General features: G+C 50.2%; 1 protein-coding gene across 13 annotated transcripts in view; it reads right to left on the minus strand.

Moving 5' to 3' along the window:
- The window catches only part of MAPT (microtubule associated protein tau), a 128,276-nt gene that overhangs the window by 35,361 nt on the left and 74,298 nt on the right, over positions 1–18,617 (minus strand). For 5 of the 13 annotated variants that reach the window (XM_077164041.1, XM_077164040.1, XM_077164038.1 and 2 more), the window contains exons 3-6: positions 11,157–11,243; positions 8,633–8,719; positions 4,925–4,990; positions 77–985 (exon numbers count right to left, since the gene is read on the minus strand). In XM_077164041.1, coding sequence (XP_077020156.1) covers positions 77–985; positions 4,925–4,990; positions 8,633–8,719; positions 11,157–11,243 — 1,149 coding nt within the window. The remainder of the gene's footprint in view (positions 1–76; positions 986–4,924; positions 4,991–8,632; positions 8,720–11,156; positions 11,244–18,617) is intronic. The other 8 variants (XM_077164044.1, XM_077164042.1, XM_077164046.1 and 5 more) reach the window with 5 other exon arrangements.

Consider the following 18,617-nt stretch of genomic DNA (forward strand, 5'->3'; position numbering starts at 1 on the left):
GGCTCAGCGGAGGTGCCCAGGGCCTGGGCAGCACAGGAGGTCCCGGGGAAGGAGCGAGGGAGCTGGAGACACAGACCTTTGAGTTGCGGGACTCGGCTGACGGGCTTCCCCGGCGGGCCAGCGGCAGGCTGCCTTGCAGGCGGCTCCGGAATTAGGGCATCTCTTGTGTCCTCCCTCACAGAGGGGCTCTGGGCCTCCTGCTCTGCTCCGGGGGCCCCAGGAAGCAGGGTCTCTTCCGAATCCAACACGGAGCCCTCCTGTTCCTTCTGCACGCTGGCTTTGATTTCCACTTGGAAGGTGAACTCAGGCAGAGCATCGGGCCCTCCCGCCGTGGGCGCCGCACTGGGCACGTCGGGCCCCGAGTCCCCCGTCTCTGCCGAAGCTTTGGGGAGGAAATCGACAGGGAGGGGGATGGCTCCCTCAGCGGGGAAACCCGGTGCGCCGGTGGCTTCTCTGGAGGCTGTGGGGTGGTGCGGCCCTCCCCAGGTGCAGGAGATCTGCAGACTTGGGGAGCTCTGGGAAGGAGGGGAGTCTTGGGGCGAGGACTCGTCGATGTCACGGTCTTCATCGACCTCCGCCTGGCCCCCCAGCCTCTCTTTGCCCTGGTCACCCTTTACAGGTGGACCCTCCTGCTGCAGGTGTTTCCAAAGCTGGATCTTGAGCCGCTCGGCGTGACGGTGGCTCCCCTCTATATCCTGGGGTTCTGTCCCTGCTGGCGGGTGTGCGGCTTCTCTGGGGCCTTCAGGCAGGCTGGAAGCCCCAGGCAGGTCCGACTCCTGCTGGTGGGTGAGACCCAGGGCCCCCGGGTCTGCGGCCTCACCTCCATGGCACCCTGGCTCACTGAGGAAGACTTCCTGGGCACCCGTGACGCTCTCAGGCACCGTGTGGACATATCCAGGGGAGGTGGACTTCAGGAAGGCCACGGCCTCCCTGGCTCGGTCCCCACCTTCTGGTGCCCACTCCTGGGGGGTCTCCTGAGAGTCTCCTATTGGAGGAACCATTGGGAAGCTAGGACAATGCTGAGAAAGGAGAGAGACCCCTGGGGAGGGCGCTCCTGGCTGTCTCTCCCCCAGAGGCAGCACTGAGACCCCAGAAGCTTCTCCACTGAGTCCAGGTTGAGCCTGAGAGCTAAGCTCATGGGTCAGGGGTCCTAGCCTCTTAGCACCTCCCTCTGCTGGGCCAGGACTCTCGACTACTCTGGGTTTGAAGAGGCACAAAAGATTAGCAAGAGCACATTTGTTGTTTAATAGAGGGACCATCACTCTTGAAATGAGAAGAGGACATTCAAACTGCGTCACCAGACCACATGACAAAGAAAGAGGAGCACATGCTCTGGGCTCATCTGTGGTGCTTTTGTTTGCACAGAGGCAAAGGTCTCTTGGTCTGTCTGCTACCGACTCGCTGGGTGAAGGATTGGACCTGGTGACCTCCAAGCCCCTTCCAGCGCTGGTGCTATCCCTTTGCCTATTGGTGGGCTCTGGTTAGGTCTAGGGCATGTCAGCTATTCCAGGGCTGCCGGCCCCTCTAGGGTCTGGCCTGGTTGAATCCACTAGGGCTACAGAAACTTCTACCTTTTTCCAGGGGCCTGGGAGCAGGAATCCAAGCCTCCTGAGGACTCTGGCCTGCTGGATGGGGCCTGGCTTGGGTGCAGCAGGAATACCTTTTCTTCTCCCTCTCCTTCCTGGCAAATGAGACCAGAGGGGGGCTCATGAACAACCCCTGCCTAAAGCTCATCCTCTGATATATAGGAAAATCCAAACTTACAGTCATTACAGAGCGAGTCTTTACTTCACTAATGGACCTACCATAAAATTTCACAAGACAGAAACACAACCAGATTTATGCGGGTCACTGAGCACGGGTGGGCCTTCGGGTTGGATGACGCTGAACATCAAGGCAGAAAAGGGTTCTGCATGGTGAGGACATAACCTTCAGGACCTCAGCTTCAATCTGGTCATGCGATTTGCTCACAACAGCCTGATGGAGGACACGCTTCGCATTTCTCAGGTTTATTCATGTGACACTCACGTGAACCACTCTTTAACATGCCTGACTGTGTGTTAAGGAAGTTTTTTGGTTCTCCTAACCAAACACCCTTTTCTTTCTAACTCCCAATCCTTCAAACATCCCACCTCGTTCCAACTGAATAACCCACCCAACTCCCCTTCCCTCCTCTAAACAAAACCCCAATCTCCAAAGGACTCGGGGGCTTGGAAAAGGAAGAGAGCTGGGTGGTGTGAGGGGAGGGAGGTGGGAGAACATTCACGTGTCTACACTCACGCCCGTGGCTGCGCACACACAGGGAACACATGGGCCCTTCCCTCGCTCCCCACCCCGTCGGAGTCCCTTTGGGGGCCGCTGTTTCATGACCAACGAGCCCGGCAAGCTCTGCTTCACCCCACACCCTTATTCCGGCTGTGAGCTCATCCCCTAATTTAGTGTGTATTCCCAGCATCCACCACAGCACGTGCCACACAGGAGGTGATCACTGAATGCATCCTGCCAGGAAAATGGACCGATTTCTGCTTTCCACAGGGTCTACGGGTGCCTCACGGGGGCCCCTGGCTGCCTGACGGGAAGAACAGTCCACACAACAGAAATCCAGGAAACAAACCTGGCAAGAGACCCCCCCATGGCAGGTGCCTCTGCGGCCAGGACTTCCTATCGACCAAGCAGCTCAGCAGGCTGGAGGCCATGCCAGTCAGTCCCACACCAGACAGGCCAAGTCTCCACTGCCTTCCGGAAATATCTTTCCTCCCAGAGCTTCCTAGCACTGCCCTTGACTGGAATTCTACTGTACTCTGATATACTACAAGACTTTAAAAGTGCCTCATTAAAAGAGACAAGGGCCCCAAACACAAAGAGTAAAAAGACCCTGATCATCAGTACGTGATTGTACAGTGTGTGTGTCGATCAGAGAGGAACCTAACACAAAGGTTGCTCCCAGAGGAAGGAGGCAGGCTAGAGACAGTTCTATTCATTTCCCAGGATACTATGAAGTGCTCAGCAAATATTAATCCTGGCACTCACTTAGCAGGGTGGGCAGCCGGGAGCCCAGAGGTAACCAAGTATCTGGGAAAATGCAGTGTGATGGCCTCAGCGGTCTGGATAAACTGTTGCCTCCTTCTCAGGAGACCTGGCCCAGTGACACTTAGAGAAGGAAGTGTCACCCTCTCAGTGTAAGAGCAGGAGATGGGTTAGCCTTCCTAGCTCTTACCTTTGGCATCTTACAGTTCCACCCTGAAATATCTTTTCTATCTTAGGTCGTGAAGAGAGATTGCCAAAGCTTTTTCCTTCACAGTAGGAAACAGCAATGAGTGATCTAAAATGTGTGCTTTTGCTCACACATCCCTTCCCAAATCTGATTGTTTTAGTAAAAAATTCACTACAGGCCTATGGTAAATCGAGAGTGCTTGTGGATCACCAACACAAGGGTCATGTGAGGGAGCCATGCGTGGCCATTTGGACCAATTAGCTCCAATAAAGGTGTGAAACCTGGCTGGGTGTAGAGATAGAACCTCTGCACAGTCGTGGATTTGGTGCTGATTTTCCCACTGCAGATGTTACCTGGTGTTCACCTTTATATATTTATGAGTCCTGACAGCTGTTTGAAAATTTTAAAATTCAGTTCAGCAAAAATGGAAAATTTCCAGAAAAGAAGGTGGACTGATCTTTTTGTTGAGTGGAACGTGCTTGAGGGACATGTTGATGCAACTGCAATAAAAATCTGTAGGAAAAAACTAAAATCCATGTCTTTTTATGAAAATAGATGATCATTTCTAGAGTTTATATTTTATTAAAAGCCTCTCAGAAAAGCATGACCCAAAAAGAAGCACATGTCAGTCTTCTAGTTATTTAACCTATCGACTGAGGTCCCCTGCCGTTCCATGCTTCTATCTCTTCTAATGTTTTTTGAAGTTCTTTGTCAGCCTAAGAACAAGAATATGTGTTTCCATGCCAGCAAAATGAGAAATATTAGTCCATTATGTTGCAGTGACCCCTTTGGGGAAAAGAATGTGTACTTAGGCTTTAAAATATCCTCCATGAGATTCTTCAGGCCCAGAATCTTCTTGAAACCAGATGGCACCAAGCAGAGGTATCAGACATTGGACAAACACCATAACATTTTCTGGAGAAAAGGACTGTCTTCCCAGTTCTTTTTGCAATCTAGAAGCTTCAACATTATAGAGTAGGTTCTTGAGTTCATTTATCCAGCAAATGATAGAAAACAAACCCACCCATGAATCTGTCCTGGATGTCCCCCAACTTCCTAAGATAAGGAATCTGTAGGATTTTAAAATTAGTTCTTGAAATATCTACAATAACTGATTATAGAAAGCTGCTTTTCTTTTCCTTTTTTTTTTTTCATGGGCAGGCACTGGGAACCTAATCTGGGTCTCTGGCATGTCAGGTGAGAACTCTGCCTGCTGAGCCACCACGGCCCACCCTGAAAGCTGCTTTTCTTGAACACAACATTCTGGTCCCTGAGAAGAAAATCATAATAAGGTACGAAGGTTGCACTGAAGAAAGTTCAAAAGAAATAGCTTGGTGGTGATTTGGTTGAGGCCTTGCTCCCAGGACACGCCAGAGGCCAGCCTGCAGGGAAAACCCCCCCATTGTGCATATTTGCTTGTCCATTGGACATTTACTCTCTACTCCCCAGACTGGATCAAGCCGGCTTCTTTCAGGACACTGAACACTTTAAGAATAGTTTAGAAATGACGTTAGGAAGAAATTGCTAGGGTTTTTTCTATACCTAAGGAGCCTACCTTTCATAAGAAACAAACCCCAAACTCATCTGTGGTTGGCCCTATGACTGAAGTCCCAGGCACAAGTTTCTCTTTTCAGGGTGGAATCCAGCTGAATGTTCCCATCTCCCTCCTCCCTGATCCCCAAATCGTGGTGGCAATTTTAGTCCACTGACCTTGAGTCACGTGTCCAGCAGCTTGATCCTCCAGGTTGGGGGTGTCTCCAATGCCTGCTTCTTCAGCTGGTTTATGCATTAGCAAATGAAGAAGATAAAAGCAAAGACAGTTACTATTTGCTAGAAACTGAGCTCTCAGCATCTTCTGGCATTTTTCCTAAAACATTCACAAAAGGCACATCTTGGAGTTCCAGGGGACTGCACCTCTGGCTTCTCTGCAAATGATATCATTGGGAAGTTGATGAAAGAGTTTGCTAAACAAAACCCAAATACTTTACATGATCTTCTGAGCTGTGAGTTCCGGGCCCTGAACCCCTCACTCAATAAAGACGCAGGTGGGGAGAGGTCAAAGAAGCTGAGCTGCTGCCTGGGATGCCATGTATGATGGCCAGTTGAGACCTTCTCGCCCACACTGTTAGAAGTGCCAGCAACCATTCAGTATCCACATCTAAAACAGAAAAGCCAACTGACTGGAACCAGCCAGCACAGGCCCATCCCAGAGAGGATAGATGAAGGAACAGGATTCTCAGACTTGCTGGATTGCCACGACAGAGCCTCACAGATACCCAACCAGTTGGCTGCAGAGGGCAGCTGTGGGAGGGTGGGCGAGGGCAGCAGTGGTGGGCTCAGGAAGCTCTTATCATTTGCCAGCTCATGGGCACAGATACCCCCTGATCCCCACAAGCTGACAGGTCAAATGCCCACAAGGTCTAATGGTGGCAGGTCCATGAGTCGTGGTGTGACAACACCCCTGAGCGACGGATGGGCTGATTGGCAAGAAGGCAAAGCCCCAAGTGTAGACTGGATCTGAGTTTCTGGCAAAGTTATGGAAGAAAGACTCAGAGTGATGCAAGTGCAGCTGTTCTAGTTTGCTGGTTGCTGGAATGCAACACACCTGAGATGGACTGGCTTTTAATAAAAGGGGATTTATTTAGTTTAAAACGTGTAGTTCTTCAGAGGAAAGGCAGCTAACTTTCAACCGAGGTTCTTTCTTACATGGGAAGGCACAAAGTGATGTCTGCTGGCCTTCACTCCAGGCCTCTGGGTTCCAACAACTTTCCCCGGGGATTATTCCTTTCTGCATCTCCAAAGGCCTGGGCTGAGTTGCGAGTGCTGAGATGAGGTATGTTGAGCTGCCTGGGCTGTGCTACATTGACCTCTCTCATTTAAGCACCGGCCAATTAAATCCAACATCATTCATTGCAGCAGGCACGCCTCCTAGCCGACTGCAGATGTAATCAGCAACAGATGAGGTTCACATGCCATTGGCTCAAGTCCACAGCAATTGAGTTAGGCACCTTCACCTGGCCAAGCTGACACCTGAACCTAACTAACATACCGGCTAAATGGCCATGGATTCCTTGAGACAGAGGACACGAGGAGGCATTCCAGGACAATGCTACTGCACTGGTACTAGGACAGACGATCTGCCTTCACATATCAGTGCAGAACTGCAGGTCCTGGCTGTGGCACGGATCAGAAAATGGAGGTTGCGACATTTCTCCAACGCCCCTGACCCAATGAGGGAGGTGTTCAGAGAAGCCAAAGGGAGGGCGCACACATGGCAGTGGTTGGGGTCATCACAGCACAGACCTTTCTCTATCTCCGGGGGGTATTTTACAGGGAACCAAGAGGACTGCATGTCCCCCAGCAAGGCAGGGATCCCTGCAGTGGGGGTGGCCACATGGCAGGTCTAACTGGAGGTTAAATTAGAAGTTTCATGGAGGCATCGAGATATTGAAAATAGGGAATGCCAAAATGAGGTGCAAAACAAAGGTACATATTGTCAAAGTAAATAGCTGAGAAAATGTTTACCCGGCTCTAAAAACTCTCCGCCACAATGGGGGTGTAACAGCATAGAAGGGCTGAGAGACTGGGGCAAGGAGCGGAGTCTTGAGGACTATTTGGAGAGAGCAGCATGCGTGCTAGGAGCAACCCAAGCTAGGGTGGCAACGTGGCCACCTATCACCTCAATCCCAGGGAAGGCACCACCTGTAATCCCACACTGGAACCAGAGGGTGTGAGGAGGGCCAGCCCTGCTTTGGCGGCAGTCTGTAGGCCCAAGGTTTGTGTGGGGGAAGAATGCCCACAGGCTTCCATGTTGTGGACACAGCAGACTAGAGAAGGCGTGGGGAAGCCTGAGGTCCTGTCCAGCAGGGCCGCTGAGGGACAAGCAGTCCTCAGTGGAGAGCAGGCTCAGAGGAGAGATTCAGAATCCAGGAGGCTGAAGAAAGAGTCAGTGTCTGCCAGAATTAGGTGCAGAGGACGGGTCTCAAGGGAAGTTCACTGGAGAGAGGCGGAGGGAAGGTTCTGAAAGAATTCCCCAAAGGTCCCGCAAGAGTCGACTTTAAACAGCTGCTAATGCAGAAAGGGTGACCATCCAGAGAGAACCCCCCTGTCCCCCGTCCCCTCTCTCCGAGGGGAACGGCTGGATGGACTCAGGAGCTTCGACTGCCGCGTGGGACGGGACGGTCTAATGGGCATTTTCAGACTGTGTTTTGTGACTTTTGGAGACTGAAGGACTTTAGATTCTCTAGGAGTGACAAGAAAGTCAAGAGTTGGCCAGAGCTTTCACTGTACGTTGGGGGAGAACCCACCCCACTGAATAAATCATAAAGGGACAGTGAGAGACAAAAATAAAGTTCCCGGTGACCTCACCCACGAGTCTGTCACACAGCCTTCCAAAGACCCCCAACCTCAGAAGGCTTCGCTGCTCCATCACCTCACCAGGCAGAGAAAGGTACTATGCAGGAGGCAGAGGTGGGAGGTGGGGGTGGGGTGGGCTCTCAGGCCTCCAAAGGTGGGTGTTCCCAGCACATGGGGTCCTGAGGAAACGCCACGCGGGCTTCCCAACTGTGATCGTCAGCATCATCTTTAGGAAGGAGAGCTCTGGGGACATTTCTGGCCCTCCATTGCTGGTGAAATCCTGTCCAACACTCTTCCGCCTTTCTCGCTGAGCAGCGGGGCACCCTCCAGATCGCTAAGCCCAGGGCCAGAATCTTTAGGCAAAGCCCAGGAAAGAGGACGTGAAGGAAGCGACATCAAGAGCCCGAGGCTGTGCTGGGCATTGCCCTGGGGCCTTCCCACAGCACTAACTGCTGGGCTGGGCGGCGCCCGTCATCCCGCAGCCCTGAGTCCCGCGCTGTTTCTGGACGGTGCCCTGTCCGGACCTGTCCCCCTTCACCCGCGTCCAGGACAGCTTTGTCAGGCCTGCTCTATGCAGACACAATTGAAAAGGTGACACAATCCTAGAAGCGGATGCTAGGCCATGTTTCTGAATTCCTCAGGGACTGCTCAGTTAGGCTCTTTACACTGCGTGTGGTTCAGCCCTCTGCACCCTGCCGTGTACGCAGGGCGCTCCCGGGGGGGTAAAGCACCCCCCAGACGGCGACCCTGCCCTGGGCAGAGTTGGGGCTGAGGGGGCTGACGTCGGGTGCGCAGAAGGCAGGGTAATGCCCTCCAGCCTGCCTCGGAGAACCCTGCCCGGTGGAGAGCCCTCCGGAGCGGGCGCGCAGACGGAGACCGGGAGAGAAGAATCTAGAAGGTTCCCGTGCCCTCGGGGAGGCTGGCCGGACGAGCCCCGGCACCGACAGCGGCTGCCCACCCAAGATGCCTAGAGGCGGGCCTTAGACAGCGGGTAACCCCCGCGCGAGCCCGGGCACCCCGCTGGGGCCCTCCGCGAGATCGCCCAGGCTGCTCCCCCCTCACCTGTGGTTCCTTCGGGGATGTCCGCGGGGGGCTGGGCGGCCGCCAGCGCGCACGGTGCGCTCTCGTCCACTAGGGGCGCTGTTGCGTCTGGAAACCGCCAAGAGAGCGCTTAGAGGGGGCTGGGCCGAGCCGGTCACCTCCGCTGCGGGGGCGGGAGCGGGGCCGGAGGGGGCGGGAGCGCGCGCAGCCGCGTGCAGAGAAGCAGCACCACAGAGCGGGGCCCGCAGCCCGCTCCACAGCACGCACGTTAGTTCTCAGTGCCCCTGGAACGGCCCATGAAACGCCCGTCCCCTGCGCCGGCAGAGCCCGGGACCGCCCCCCGGAACGCGGTGGCAGGAGAGGCCGCTGGGGGTGGTCCCAGGCATCTTTAAAGAAGAGATATTGAAACCCACAGGACGGCTCATAAGTGTGTGGTTCTCAAGGCAGTGCAGAGGGACAGGATTGAAACTAAGGCAGGTAGGCTGCGAGGCGCTCGGTTTCCTCATCTGCCGAGCGGGGATGTCACCTCCAGGTGACTTCCAAGGTTGCTTCCCGCTCCGACCGCCCCTCCCCCAGCCCATGACCCGCGACTAAGAAGCAGAGTCCCCCAGTAAGGCAGAGAACAAGCCCGTCCTTCCAGAATTGGGTCCTTGGGAACAGGTCTGTGGATGGGTCCATCCCCCCAGCAGAGGCAGGAAGGTAAGTTTCCACTGCCAGGAGCTACTGTCCCTCTCTCAACAAGGTGGACACTTCCAAATTGGCATTCCTCCCCAGCAATGCCCTGGGACACTGCCAGGCTGCATCTGGCAAATATAAGGAGTCATCGGCTTTGAAAGCTTTCCAGGAGCCAAAGTCAGTTTAGTTCAGTGAAACCCATTTCACTTGCAGTTATGGCAGGTGCAGGAAGGGAAGTGGGCAGAGCCCAGCCCTAGTGGTGCCCCGTGCCCGGGGTGTGTGTGGGGGGTGAGAACTAAAGCTCTTGGGGCCCGCACATGTTCTGGGTCCAGAGTGTAGCAAGCCTGGTTGGGAGATTCTTCCTGAATGAGGCACATGATGTCACCGAGAACCGTGCTCAGGGAGGCTGGCGTGAGATCAGGCCACGGCGTTGCAGAACTTTCTCTGGGCTGTAGGCAACTCACAAAACTGTCCTGACAAGATGATCAGGAAATTTATTGGCATTACCTGCTCTATGAGGAAAGAGGATTTGGCCTAAGTATTATTCTCACCAGGCTGAGAATGTTGGGAGTAAGGGCCGTGCTTGCTACATCTTCCACAGACACACTGTTATACCAGGAAATTTGCAGGCACTTGACAGCCACTTTCTGAATTAATCTGGAGGTGGAAGCTTGGGAGATGCTGGGCCCAGGCTAGCACTCTGTGACACAGCATCCAATGTAATGGGCAGGGCCTGGAGAAGTGCTGAGAATGGGACCTTGAAATTCTTTAGGGAAGAGGGAGAGGTGAAGGGGCAGATGCTGTTTCTGGAAAGCACAAAGCTCAATGATCCAGCCTCCCTTGCAGCTAAGGGTAGCCATGAGACCAGCTCTGGACCTTGAAACATAAGTGGAATTTTGCCAAGTTGGGCTTTCAGGCAAACTCTTGCTTTCCCAATAAAAAAGGGACATATTTGGTCAACAAGGCCTTTTTGGCCACTTTGCTTTGCTACTTTCTTCCTGCTTCTGTGGCAGATATAATGCCTGGAAGTATAGCAGCCATCCTGCAACCATGAGGCAACAATCCAACCTACCAAGGATGGCAGAAGATAAAGATAGGACAGCATCGATGATGCTAGGGAGATGTTGCCCAAATCCAGACATCTTATGATGTGAGGCAAATAAGCCTCTTCATATATGTTGCCTGGTTAGTTGAGATTTCTTTATTTACAACCAAACACAGTCTTGACTGATACAGATGGGGAGCAAGAGAAGATGGTCAAAATCAGGACCAAGGAACACTAGGAAATGCATGAAGAGCTTTAGAATCACCCAGACACCAAATATTGGGAGAGGATAAGAAGGAACAAACACTGTGGCCAAAGACTAGAGGCTCAGACCAAGTTCAGAGTCCCAGGCATGAAGGATCCAAGACCGACCCAAAGAGTGGGCTTGGAGATGTGCACTGACCTACCCCTTCCCACAGCTCTGGGACTGGGTAACCCACGAAAGAAGAGGGAGGTGGGTCTTCCAAAGGGGTTCAAGGGGGGTGATGAATAGAGAGCAGGGACTTTGTGGCACTGTGCTTGGGGTCTGCTCTGACACTGATCCAGGCCCCTTCAAGGCTTTGGAAAGGACAGGCATGATGAAGGGTGCCCATACCTGGCACCTGTGAGTAAGGTATCGAAGCAGGCAGGGCTTAGTTCCTGCAACATTTTGGAGCCTCATCCTGCAAAGCATCATAAGCATATCTCTTGTGGGTGATGGCAGGGGGAGGTAGCAGCAAACGCAGCCAGGAAGGGTGGCACATAGGGGCTCAAAGCATGGTTAAGCACAGGCTGGAGGCATGAAGGAGCTGTTTGAATGAAGTAATGAGAGGAGGGAGGCCCCACCTTCGGCCGTCGGTGTGCTCTTAGCATCAGAGGTTTCAGAGCCCAGTTCCTCAGATCCGTCTTCGGCGGGGGTCTGCAGGGGAGATTCTGGAACATACACAATGAGCCCCTCAGAATGACTGCCTCTCCCCACTCCCTCTTCCAATCTCAGGAGGAACTCAGCAGTGTAGTGTCTTTTGGATCTGAAAACCACCCAGGTGAAACCCAGATGGGTGAAACGTTGACTGCATGATTAAACCACAGAGAGACTGATCCCACCCCACCCCACCCCAACCATGTCCCCACACCAGGGCTATCAGGCTAAGATGCAGGTGAGAGAGAGAAATTGCCTTTTTCATCTGCTAGTGGTTCCAATGGAGCCAGAGGCTGTTACATAGATACTAGAAAGCTAAGCCATGTGTGAACCTGCTGCTTTGTCTTTCCTCATTGGAGATAACAAGAGATCATTGCCATCAACTAATGACATTGCCATCTGGAAAACACTCAGAGATCAAACCCCTTCCTCTGAAAAGGAATCAGATCAAGGCAGGCTGATTTCTATATGGTGCCTTTTTCTACGTGGACAGTTGGTATGTGCCCAGATTTCACTCAGCTCCTCATGTAGAAAGATTTCCAAGTACGGATGAGCAAGCTGTGAGTTATATTTGAAATGTCAGTCGTGGTTTCCTACAGAAAACTGTACTTTCAGAAGCCTGGGTGAGAGAAGCCCAAATGACCAAAGTGGCCAACAGCTACATCCTCCACCACGAAGGTCCTTGGTACGGGCTTAATAGAAGTGAGAAACTCTGCCTCTTCCTTCTGCAAGAACTGAACTGTCCCCTCTCCTGTGGCACCTGGGCTGCCAGGAATTGATCTGCCCTGGTCATTTTATGGGGCTATCAATATTTCACTCAGTATCCTAGGACCTGGTGAGCCAAGACCTTAAAATCTAGAAGGTTAACATTTCTTGAGACTCACTGTGAAAACAGCCAAGTGCTGGGTACTTGGAAGGAACCAAAATGCTTCCATGACAGTCTGCCCTTTGGAAGCACACAATCTAATGGGGGAGAAAGGATGAGCACCAAAAGACTCAGGAATCCACATGTATCATTGCAGACCCAGGGCCCGCTGAAAGTGTCTTCGTGGAGTTCTCCTAATGGGAAGTAGGTGTTACAGTCCACAGGGTGCTGGGTTGAGGACCAAGATGTCTGGTTCAAGTCCCAGATTCGTTGTCTAATTGGGGGGAATTGGATTTGCCTATCAAGTTTCAGTTTCTTCATTTATAAAATGCCTGAGATGACATCAGCTGTATTTGCCTCCTCCCAGAGCTGTTGGGAGGATCCCAGGAGTGAATGTTGGTGAAAGAATTTTGCAGCCCATAGGATTTATTCTTGTGGATCAAGTTCTCATAGACATGAAGGAGCCACATGATAGAGCGGCAATCCTGGGCTTCCCCCTGCAGCTCAGTCCCACCTGGGCTGTCATCAGAAGACTGTCACAGTAAGCCGTGTCTCAGACTACTCTGTCTAGGTGGATGGATGGGTGGAGGATGGATGGACAGATGGATGGTTGGATGCTAACATGAAGCGCTCCTATCAGAGTTTCTGGGCGCTTTTCCAGGACCTCTCAGTCATCTCCTTTCCTTAAGCGTCTTCTTACCTCTCTCATCTACACCTTTTGTCCCCCTAGGCCCTGTCCTGCCCTCCCTCTTCTCCAAAGCAGCTCTGCATGCCCAAAAAGTCCACTCCAGTCTTCCAAGAGGTACCTCGGCCACCATGTCAAGCCTCCACCAGATTAAAAAGCAATCTGTGTGATAGAAATTCTCACTCCTTATGCATATGTTGGCTGAATAGGTTTCTTCTGCTGCTGAACTGTTCTATTCATGACTTAGTCTGAAATCTGGAAGGTAGGGGTGTAGACTGCAGCCTCAGGAGCCAGGCCAATGGGGGCCCAAAGCCTGATTTCACCCCCTGCCAGCTTTATGGCTCTGGGCAAGTTACCCAATCTCCCTGACTCATTTTCTCTCCCTGTAAAATGGTCATGATACTAATTTTCCTACTCCCACAGGGCCGCTGTGAGCATGAAACTTCTTGAAGCTTAGTTAAAGCACTTAGTACTGAGTTGACATGTGAGAAGTGCTGATGATTGCGGTGCAGCTGTTATTATGCCACCTTGGCTAAAGGGCGCAGGACAGCACTGCTCCCAAGAGGACTGTGGGTTTTGGATGGTATTGATGATGGAGGTGATGATGGTGATGGAGACACCAAGCAGGAACCGGAGAGCTCCTAGGCAGGCAGCTGACCATGAACTGGACAGACTGACAGGCTGTAGTTATTTGAAGAAAAGCCAAGCATCACCTCGTCGGCACAGCCTCTGTGAGATTAATACCCACTAAGGGCACCAGAACTTGCCCTCTGGTAACTGCAGATACCTGCTCTATGGCACATCTGCTGGGGGCCTAGCCATGTCCATTCCCTGCCCTCCCCGGGAACAGGCTGCTGCTGTACCCCATTGAGAGGCCACACCTTCCAGCCTCCTGTGCAGGCTGGGGTGGCTAATGCCACGTTGGAGGATGCCCTGTCATTGGACAGGGCACCCAGGAAATATCTGCAAAGGGGCCCAGCTCTGCTGGCAGGAGCCTCCTTGGTGCCCTCCACCCCTTCCTCCTTCCCCTGTGGCCTTTCTGAATGTTGACACACCTTGAAGGTAGAAGCCACATGCTCAGGATGGCCAAAGACAGAGGGGGGCCGGGCACCCGCCTCCATACCCCAACACGGCGCCTCATGCCAGCCATGACTGTCCAGTGCTCGGCTTCAGTTATGTGCAAGAAATAAACCCCTACATCTTGTTTATGCCTGTATCTGGGTGCTTCTCTTTATATCTACCTAGACACACCTCCCCGTGGTGCAGCTTCTGTAAAATGGTGGAGAGGGCAGGGCAGGGAGACCAGGAAGACTCCTTCCAGTCCTGGCGAGAAGCTTTGGGTCAGTGACTGACACTCCTGTCCTCCTCCCACCCTCTAAGTGTGGGACTGGCCCAGGCCCTGACCTCCTTTCAGTTCCCCGCTGAGCAGCCAGCCTCCCCACAACGTCACCTGGTGCTCAGCACAGGGCCCCCACCCCACCCCAAGCCTGTCCCTGAGTCCGTCTCCTGTGCACCATCCTTGCTTACCGGGCTCGCCAGAAACTAAACCAGCATCTGCTCTCTCCTGCTCTTTCTCCTGCCTCGCCTTTCTGTGCTTTAATTTTTACGCTTTTTTTTTTTTTTTCTTGGCATGGGTAGGCTCCGGGAATCGAACCCGGGTCTCTGGCATGAGAGGCAAGAACTCTGCCACTGAGTCACTGTTGCACCGCCCTAATTTTTATGTGTTTTTAAATTTTTATTTTCTATACACAGTACCACCATTCTGTTAGAATTGTAGTCTTAAAACCCCTACACAGATTTGAGATCTTCCTGGACCCACGCCTGTGGAAACACCTGGACTACCTCCCACCCACCCACAGGCCCTGAAATCCCACCTGCCCTGCTCGGTTCTGCTCACACTCCACCTCTGCCCTGCAGGCATCTCACCCCTCCTCTCCACCCACACCCTCCTCCGAACTCCCCCCGCCCCAAGCCCGCATCTCCAACACACACGGGGTATTTTTCCTCTCCCGCACCCGTTTAGCATCGCTGCCCCCTTCTCACCCGCGTCTCACCTGTAACTTCCTGGGGGGAATGAGCCTAGCCTTGCCCTCCCCACAGCGCCTGGCAGAGCCCTGCCCATGGCAGCGATTGTCTTGTTAAATAAACGCCTTAAAGCAGGGGTCCCTTTTTCCCCAGAGGGCCAGAGGGTAGATATTTTCATCCTTGTGCACCCTAAGATCTCTGTGACAACTACTCCATGCTGCTGTTGTTGCATGAAAGCAGCTGTAGTCAACAGATAAATGCATGAGCATGGCTGGATTCCAATAAAACTTTATTTATGGATTTTGAAATTGGGCTGTCATACAGTTTCCACATGTCATGAAGTATTATCTTTCTTTCGATTTTTTTTTTCTTCCAACCATACCAAAAAAACATCCTTAGCTGATGAACTGTACAAGACAGGCTGGGGACCAGGTTAGGTTTGGTGACCCTTACTTTAAGGAATGGCTCTTACCCCTCAGTGGACAACAGGATGAGGGGAGGAGGGTGGACAGGCCAGCAAGCTGCTACTGCTCCTGCAAAACCAAGGTTTGTGCCATAAAAAGGAAGGAAGTTCTGATCCATGCGACAACATGGATGAATCTAGAGGACATCAGGCTGAGTGAAATAAGCCAGAGACAGAAGAACAAATAGTGTATGATTCCACCTACGTGAAATATCTAGAATAGGCAAATTCGTAGAGACAGAAAGTAGAATAGAGGTTACCTGGTGCTGGGGGAGGGGGAGAGAGTTTCTGTTTGATGGGGACAGGGTTTCTGTGGGGTGATGAAAAGCTGTGGTGATGGATGGTGGCGACGGTAGCACAATCATGGTGACCGAGGGTGCAGTGGTTAGAATGCCCACCTTTCGTGCGGGAGAACCGGGTTCGATTCCTGGATCATGCACCACCCCCCCTGCAAAAAAAAATGGTGAATGTGGCTAATGCTACTGAGGTGCTCACATGAAAGTGGCTGAAATGGGAAATTCATGCTGTATATATGTTACTACAATAAAAAAAAAATTTTTTTAAATAATGATAGTGACTAAATGTACAAATTTAAAAATGTTTTGCATGAGGAAGAACAAAGGAATGTCAATAATGCAGGGTATTGAAAATAGATGGTAATTAATATTTAAAAAATTTAACTTATGTGTGAGACTAAAGCAAAAAAATATTTATTTGGTACAAAATTTATATTTTGACTAGTGCAATTTCCTAATATAACTTATGTGCGGACAGCTTAATTGAACACCATAAGTACATGGAACCTTGAGTAGGGCATGAGATGTTGTGGGTTTTGTCCAAAGTGATGCCTCGATAAATCCCAGAAGGATTTGAATAGAGAATAAAAAAGTATTTGCAGGGCGGGCCACGGTGGCTCAGCAGGTAAGAATGCTTGCCTGCAATGCCCGAGGACCCAGACTTGATTCTCGGTGCCTGCCCACGTTAAAAAAAAAAAAGTATTTGCAAAGTCCCCTTGGAGGGGATGCTCATGTGAAAAGGCCTCCCGGGGACCCCATCACACCTGGAAGTGTGAACCAGCAAAGGAACCTCCAGGAGGCTGTGGTGGGCTCCACGAAAGCCTCATTGCTTGGGCTGGGGGCTGCCTTAGAGCCAGTTTCAGGACAGGTGGAGATGAGTGGGGGGTTGGATCTGTGCATGAAACTGAACTCTGAGATGAAAATGGCAAGTGGTGTTCAAGTGCATTGCAAGATCAGGCACACTGTGTCCTTTGCCAAAACACCCAGCCCTGGCCGCACCCAGCCAGCGTAAGAACAGCCAATTCTAGACAAGCTTCCACCACGCACCCAGCTCCCCAGTCCTGAAGCAGTTTGCAGGAAAGAAAACCTGCAAACTGTCTCGAGAAGGCTTTGGAAGAAGCATCATGCAGACTGTCTTCTGGTTTGGTATCATTAAACAGGTTTATTAGCATAAAGTTGTTCATAGTATCCTCTCTTACTTCCTTTATTTCTGTGGGGTCAGTGGTTATGTCTCCTCTTCCATTTCTGATCTTATTTACTTGTATCCTCTCTCTTCTTTTTGTCAATCTTGCTAAGGGTCCATCAATCTTACATTGATTTTCTGATAAAACCAGCTTCTGGTTTTGTTGATTTTCTCAATTGTTTTCATGCTCTCAATTTCATTTATTTCTGCTCTAATCTTCATTATTTCTTTCCTTTTGCTTGCTTTGTGGTTAGTTTGCTGTTCTTTCTCTAGTTCTTCCAAGTGGACAGTTAATTCCTTGATTTTTGCCCTTTCTTCTTTTTTGATATAGGTATTTAGGGCAATAAATTTCCCTCTTAGCAATGCCTTTGCTGCATCCCATAAATTTTGATATGTTGTGTTTTCATTTTCATTTGCCTCGAGGTATTTACTGATTTCTCTTGTAATTTTTTCCTTGACCCACTGGTTGTTTAAGAGTGTGTTATTGAGCCTTCACGTATTTGTGAATTTTCTGGTGCTCTGCCTATTATTGATTTCCAACTTCATTCCTTTATGATCTGAGAAAGTGTTGTGTAGGATTTCAATCTTTTTAAATTTGTTGAGACTTGCTTTGTGACCCAGCATATGGTCTATCTTTGAGAATGATCTATGAACACTTGAGAAAAAGGTGTATCCTGCTGTTGTGGGGTGTAATGTCCTATAAATGTCTGTTAAGTCTAGCTTATTTATTGGAATATTCAAATTCTCTGTTTCTTTATTGATCCTCTGTCTAGATGTTCTGTCCATTGATGAGAGTGGGAAATTGAAGTCTCCAGCTATTATGGTAGATGTGTCTATTTCTCTTTTCAGTGTTTCAGTGTTTGCCACATGTATTTTGGAGCATTCTGGCTTGGTGCATAAATATTTATGATTGTTATGTCTTCTTGCTGAATTGTTCCTTTTATTAATACATAGTATTCTTCTTTGTCTCTTTTAACTATTTTACATTTGAAGTCTAATTTGTTGGATATTAGTATAGCTATTCCTGCTCTTTTCTGGTTGTTATTTGCATGACATATCTTTTGCCAACCTTTCACTTTCAACCTGTGTTTATCCTTCGGTCTAAGATGTATTTCCTGTAGACAGCATATAGATGGGTCCTGTTTTTTAACCTATTCTGCCAGTCTATGTCTTTTGATTGGGGAGTTTAATCCATTAACATTTAGTGTTATTACTGTATGGGTAGTACTTTCTTCTATCATTTTGCCTTTTGGATTTTATATGTCATATCTAATTTTCTTCTTTTTACCTTTACTCATAGTCTTCATTTCTACACTCTTCTCCACATCTCTCTCTTCTGTTTTTTTGTATCTTTCTCTAGTGTTCCCTTTAGTATTTCTTGCAGAGTGGTCTCTTGGTCACAGATTCTCTCAGTGATTTTTTTTGTCTCAAAATGTTTTAATTTCTCCCTCATTTTTGAAGGGCAATTTTGTTGGATATAGAATTCTTGGTTGGCAGTTTTTCTCTTTTAATAATTTAAATATATCATCCCACTGTCTTCTTGCCTCCATGGTTTCTGTTGAGAAATCTATACATAGTCTTATTGGGCTTCCCTTGTATGTAATGGATTGCTTTTCTCTTGCTGCTTTCAAGATTGTCTCTTTCTCTTTGACCTCTGACATTCTGATTAGTAAATGTCTTGGAGTATGTCTATTTGGATCTATTCTCTTTGGGGTATACTGCACTTCTTGAATCTGTAATTTTAAGTCCTTCATAAGAGTTGGGAAATTTTCAATGATAATTTCCTCCATTAGTTTTTCTCCTCCTTTTCCCTTCTCTTCTCCTTCTGGGATGCCCACAAACGTATATTCATGAGCTTCATATTGTCATTC

Source organism: Tamandua tetradactyla, chromosome 6 (assembly GCF_023851605.1).
Source record: "Tamandua tetradactyla isolate mTamTet1 chromosome 6, mTamTet1.pri, whole genome shotgun sequence".
Taxonomy (NCBI): domain Eukaryota; kingdom Metazoa; phylum Chordata; class Mammalia; order Pilosa; family Myrmecophagidae; genus Tamandua; species Tamandua tetradactyla.